We start from the raw sequence: 6605 nt of genomic DNA, 5'->3' as shown, positions 1-6605 counted from the left end.
TAGGGAAAAACATCATATAATCCATTGATGGACCAGCCTGATGGTTAAGCGAGCTTGACCCCACAAGACTGACCAGTTCAAATCCTACCCTCTCAGCTTGAGAAACACACCAGGTGCACTGCGTATGTGCCCCGAATTCACACAGATACAGAAATGGGGGAGAGTGCTTTCTGCCTTCCCCCCTCTGTCCGTCTCTCTGTCTTCCTCTGGTGAGTATACACACTGGCTGGCAAAATATAATAAATCATTGGTCTGCCAGAAATAAACAAGGGTCTTTCAACTTTCTCTGCCTTGAAACCATGCAAAGCATAATTTCATAGTATTAATCAAATAAATGGGAGGGTTTATCAGGTATTTCTTCTTAATTAGAAGACAGAATGCTTTTATAAGTCTTTCAAATGAACCGGTAGACAGGGCAGGGGACTTGCCAATGTGTAGACTGGGAAATAAGGTGCTGTCATCTTCAGAATTTCTCACTCTTGTTTCTTGCTTTGTTCTCCTGAGACTCTCAGTGACAATAGTTGAAAAGACTGGGGAAAAGAACTTGTTAAACAAAAATTGTCACCCTTTCCACCACTCTAATCTACTGTATATTTTTAATTCAGAACATATTCATATGGGTTAGGGAGACCCTTTTTTTAGGATTATGTTAGAGGATGCATGCACTTGCTGGGAGAAGACAGAGAGAGAGAGAAGGAAGTGAGAATGCACTCACTAGGGGAATGCCTGCACTACAGTCCCTTCTCCATTCTCCTTTCATAGCTTTAGGCAGGCACACACATGCACCCAGCATTTTTCAAACTGCAGGGTCAGGGACTAAACTGCAGTGCTGGCCATGTGGGATCCAGCTGGCTCAACCATGATGCCATGGGCTGGTCCATGAACCTGTAGATTTTGACAATAAATTTGGGTTACATAGCTGATTGAATTAGATGATTTTTAACGAAATTAACATCTATCTTATATTTGGTATTAATCTCTTAGAGAGTAGAGGTGAAGGATATGTTAATTAGCTTGACTGAAACTTTACATAGATTAAGAACTCACATTGTGCCCCATAAATGTACACAATTATTATTTGTCAACTACAAATTTTTTAAAAGGGGATAGCTGAGCGGCTTGTTTAGTGCAGGGGAAAAGAGGAAATAAAAATACCTTCTGTAGGCCTTCAGGGACAGATTACTATGTAGCACGGGGGTTTTCAGCAGATAGGTACCATGAGCCAAAGGCAGCTTCCCCAGTCCTGCCCTCAATCCTTCTATGTCAAATGAACGTTAATCCTTCAGTGGTGCTCTAGGAAGAGAGCAGTAGATCTGATCTTAAGGAACAAGAGACAACGGTCAAATCAGAGATGCCAGTTCAGCAGCACCTAGGGGAGTGCAACCCTCCGGGTCTAGAGCTCAAGAGCCCCAAGTCCTTCGTCTTCACTGCACGGCGTAAACCTGACCTAACAAAATGGCTGACAGTCTCCTGATTCCAGAGCTGATGACCGAGGGTACATTGTATGTTCCCTTGGTCCTCTATAGGCAGGGGCCCTTGTGATTAGATCAGCACCCATTCTTCATGGTAGGTGCCCATGGCACACTGGCTTTTGCACACTTCAAACTTCACAAATTCTACTCACACCCCTTTTGGAGAATGGGGACTTTTTTTTTTTCCTGGTCTTCTTACCAATTAATGTTTGTATATCAGATTTTGGTCTGACATTTGCATTGACTGTAATATGTGAATAGTGATTGAGGGTCTTTAAATTTCAGAAATACCTGCACATGTGAAATGAGGATATGTACAAAGATGCATCAGCTTTGACAGCCTTCAAAATTCTGGGACCACATAGCGCCTCAGCCAAATAAGAACAATTTCTCTTCTCTCCTTCCCCTACCCTGTTCTGGCCTAAACTCTAGCTAGCAAGTAAGAAAGGCATGGAGAAGGGATAGGGCAGGGGAAGCGAAAGCAACAACACACCCTGCCCTGGAAGCAGATAGCCCAACTACAGCCTTCTGCTTGGGAGAAGTAGAGAAGAAGTCTCTGGACACATTTTACTCCCTGAATTCAGATTGGCTTTCTGTGATTTAAAGTAACTATAGGAGTGTCTATGTGCTTATGAGCAAATGAGAAAGTCATGTTATCTATCCAGCTTCCCACCAGAGCCCAAGTTTACTCACAGTACATACTTTTTAAGGGAAACAAAGTTTTATTTTAGTCTCATCACATTTTTCTACAATATGACAAGTACTGAATTTATAACAGACATGTTGTACAAAGCATGTTTCTTATAATCAGTTTGCAGTGACGTAACTCTTATACACATTAGCATAAAATGGTTTTATTTCCCACTAACTGCTACTCATCTGTATCCTGTTGAAACCTCCTCTATACTTTTCCATTACGTATAAAGCATCCTTAATGTTGTCTCTAGTTTCATAACACTTTCACTCATTTTTAGTTAAACAGCTTCACGGGCCAGCAGATGTAGTGTTGGTGAAGGTGTTGGACTCCTACAAGGCCTACGGTGATTTGAGTCCTGGACCTGGAGACTTGAAAAATCATGTTGGGTAAGTGTGTGTTTATGCCCAAAATCCCAGGAAGAGAATGGAGGAGAAGGGAATGTGGCATGGCCATCCCCCGGAGGGTGATTTCACTTTCCTTCTGTCTCTCTGGTGAGCACACATGTCCTATGGCAAAAACCTTAAAAAAAACAAAACAACTACCACCCAGCTTCACTATAGTAAAACTTACCTGCATGTTCTTTAAAGCTACAATCTCAAAGTTCTCCATCTCACCCTGGCCCCTGTTGCTTTGGTGACATTTGAAGGACTTATTAACATTTATTCATTGTGTATCATTGCAGCATACCAAATGAATTTGCCCACCACGAATACACTATATATTAGTTCAAAGTCATTACTATACATAGGACTGTCTTTTTTCTCCTGCCTTTCCCCTATGCCTCTTCCCAATAGCTTCCCCAAATAGATTATCATGCCTTCTTCATAGAACATCACTGCTGATCTGCTTCCTAAACTCAGCAAGGTTTAGGGACTACTGATCCCACATGAGGGATTCAAAGCCAAGTAGCTACTCCTTTTTACAAAGAAAAAAAAAAAAGAGTAAACCAGCTCAGAGAAAAACCAGCAGTGGAATGAGACCCTGGTTTCTCTGCTTCCCAGGTTAATATTTCCTGGTCTCTATCAATACATTCTACAGACAAATGGTCCATGACAAGACAAATTGGTCATGCCTTCAAAGAACTTAATGAGAATGTTTAATGAGGGTAAGAGAAATAAGGAGTTAATTACTTGACATAGACACAGAGTAATTTTAATTCAGTTTGGAACCTTGGGTCCATCTTTAATTCATCTATACTTTATTCTGTCTCGGACATAACTTATGCACTCATAGCTAAAAGTAAAGCGTCTGTTAAAGGATGGCTTTTCATTCTGTTGTTTTCCAGTGATTTATCTCCAGGCTTGACCTTTCTCTAGGCTCCTGGAGAAACCTTCTGCTTCTGATTTAAATACAAGGTTCTTACTTAGGATTTTATCAGAGAGAAACTATTTCACACATACACAGCACAAACTAAATAGAGCAGATGATTTTTATTATGATTTATTACAGTGGCTTTAGTATCCTTGTAGATGAATATAGTCAAGATAGCAAAATAATCAAGTTAGCTGATCACTGACCAATGCAAAACGCTTAAGAACATTCGAAAAAACAGTGTATGGAGCAGTGTGTAGACTAAAACTAGTTAGGCTTTCATCTCCATACTGAACAGTCACCACCAGCACTATGGTTCATCAGAAGAGCTTCCACTGCTGTGTCACAACCTCTAAGCTATAGAGGGGAGACAAAAACAAACTTAGGGAGAAACTATAAAAGCAACAACAGTCAGACATTACTGAGAAAACAGTAGTTGTATGGTGGCATTATAAGAAAACTGAAAGTTTCTTCAAAAGCTGGGCTACTGAAATCTGTAAATTCACATTTTCTTAACTTATAAGACAATTAGACATATTTAAGAAGAAATTATTTCCTAACCGGTGGTTGTTTTTATTATTATTTTTATTATTCTGTTTCTTAAAATTTCCTAACCCACTTTAATGAATCAAAAATGAAAATCACACACGCACATACACAGTCATAGAAAGGGAATGAACTTGAAATTTTGAATCAGGAATGAAGACGTTAAATGGCTTTGCTTAAATAAAACAAAATATCACACAAGAGTGTAGATATAAATGATGTTTTTTCTAACAAGCATGAATTGAATATAAAGATACCAGGGTTTTGAGACCAAAGCCAATAGACATGACCATTTAAAAAGTTAGTTATATTAGTTCATTAATGTCCTTTTTACAGCTGCTATGATGTGTCTGGCACTGATTCCAAACATATCCAGCAACTGACTAGGTGTACCACTCTGAGGCACTCCTGACACTGCCAAGTGACGAATGAGGATGGCAGGCTCCCTGGAAACAGCTGCACATATAGCTTCTCCAATGCCACCTTCCCTGTAGTGATCCTCCACAGTGATAATCCGGCCACCTGTGGCTTTTGCATTGGAAATGATGGTGTCAGTATCCAAGGGTTTAATGGTAAATGGGTCGATGACACGAATTGAAATACCTTCTTGGGAAAGATCAGCAGCAGCTCTTAAGGCTTCATGAAGAGTAACTCCAGCTCCAATAACTGTGACCTTGTCATTGACACCCTGGCGGACTACCTTGGCCTGTCCAATTTGAAACATTTCTTGCGAGTTATAAATAACTGCAGTCTCTGGTTGGCTGGTCCGGATGAAGCACATTCCCCTGGTGTTGGCAGCCAGAAAAACAGCATGCTCTGTAGCAATGGCATCGCTTGGGTAGAAAATAGTGCAATTAGGAATGCTTCGGAACATGGCTATATCCTCCAGGGCCATCTGAGAAGGACCATCTTCCCCAACACATACTCCACAGTGGGAACCAATAAGGTTGATATTGGTCTGAGAGATAGCTCCCATCCGGATCTGATCAAATGCTCGGGTCAAAAAGGCAGCTAAGGTACTAGCAAAAGCAATGGTTCGACCTCGTGTGGTGCAGCCCACTGCCACACTTACCATGTTTTGCTCAGCAATAAAACACTCTATGAACCGCTCAGGATGCTCCTTCTTGAATATCTCAGAGAAGGTGGAGTTCTTGGTGTCACCATCCAGCACAACGACTCTGTCATTTATATGGCCCAGCCTAGCCAGAGCCAAACCACATGCCTTCCGAGTGGCCACCTAGAAGATGGACAGAATCGCGGGTCTGAGTTTCTTAGGGTGCATTTAGGAGAACAGCATAATTTTTACAGAATTACACATCATCGCCGACTTGGATGAAGACTGTGAACTTGTGCATCCACAGTCATCTCCTTTAGGGTCTTACATATGGATTACCAGCCAACCTAAGGTCCCGACTTGGCCCACTGGATGCCGATTTCTTAAAAACCTGTCTCGCACATGGCTGATGTGGTACCTGGCTTTTTCTCAAATCATGCTTTTCAGTTCTGTTCTTTCCTGAATAGCTCAGACAAGGTGGAATTCTTTGAGTCACCGTCCAGAACAATAACTCTCTCATGTGTGTGGCCTAGTTTAGCCAGAGACAAACCACATGCTTTCTCAGTAGCTATCTTGTCTCCAACTTTATAAGCAGGTAGAGAGGTCATTTTTATATTGGTGATGTTGATTTGGGGGGAGTCTTCAACAGGGGCTTGTGGTATAAGATTCCTGTTGGTCTGTATTTGACTCTCAATTAATTTGATAATTGCATCTGCTCTTTCTTTCGGCATTGGCTTCCCATGCCAATTCTCTGCATCCTCGATGTTTGGAATACCCCGGCCCTTAAAGGTCTTGGCAATCACAGCCGTGGGCTTGTTCTTCACTTGAGCTGCTTGCCAAAACACCTGGCACAACGCCTCCACATCGTGGCCATCCACTAGGTAAGTATTCCACCCAAAGGCTTCACAACGACTCTGGTAAACGTCTGTGCAGTGCTCAAGGGGCGTGGAGCCACTCTGTCCCAGACGATTTACATCAAATACTGCCACAAGATTGTCCAAACCATAGTGGGATGCAAAGGCTAAAGCCTCCCAGACCGAGCCCTCTGAGGACTCGCCGTCTCCCACGAGGCAGAACACCCGGTAGCTGGCCCTGTCGAAGTACTTGCCAGTGTAGGCCATCCCACACGCAGCGCCTAACCCTTGCCCAAGCGACCCTGTGGCCACGTCCACAAACGACAGTCGAGGAGTGGGATGTCCCTCCAGGTTGCAGTGGATTTTCCTCAAGCTCAGCAAGTCGGACTGGCTGATGTCGCCCAGCTCGGCCCAAGCGGCGTAGAGGACCGGGGCTGCATGGCCCTTGGAGAGGACAAAGCGGTCGTTGTCCGGGTGTCTGGGGTCGGCCGGCTTGTACCTCATGGTGCGGAAGAAGAGGACCGACACGATCTCCGCGGCGCTGCAGCACGACGTGGGGTGGCCGGAGCTGCAGGCGCACGTGGCCCGGATGGACTGGACCCGCAGGCGGTTGGCCGAGTCCCGCAGGGCCTGCAGGGTCCCCGCCTCGGGCTTGGGGTAGACACGCATGC

The 6605-nt window shown here is 43.6% G+C and overlaps 1 protein-coding gene across 1 annotated transcript in view; it reads right to left on the bottom strand.

Moving 5' to 3' along the window:
* Nucleotides 1-4247: 4247 nt before the first annotated feature.
* The window catches only part of TKTL2 (transketolase like 2), a 2467-nt gene continuing 109 nt past the window's right edge, over nucleotides 4248-6605 (bottom strand). Inside the window, exons 2-3 of the mRNA XM_006156473.2 lie at nucleotides 5638-6579; nucleotides 4248-5248 (exon numbers count right to left, since the gene is read on the bottom strand). Coding sequence (XP_006156535.1) covers nucleotides 4337-5248; nucleotides 5638-6579 — 1854 coding nt within the window. The 3' untranslated portion in view covers nucleotides 4248-4336. The remainder of the gene's footprint in view (nucleotides 5249-5637; nucleotides 6580-6605) is intronic.

Source organism: Tupaia chinensis, unplaced genomic scaffold (genome assembly GCF_000334495.1).
Source record: "Tupaia chinensis unplaced genomic scaffold, TupChi_1.0 Scaffold000494_1, whole genome shotgun sequence".
Taxonomy (NCBI): Eukaryota; Metazoa; Chordata; class Mammalia; order Scandentia; family Tupaiidae; genus Tupaia; species Tupaia belangeri.
The sequence above is the reverse complement of the archived record's forward strand: the minus strand, read 5'-3'. Positions and strand labels throughout refer to the sequence as shown.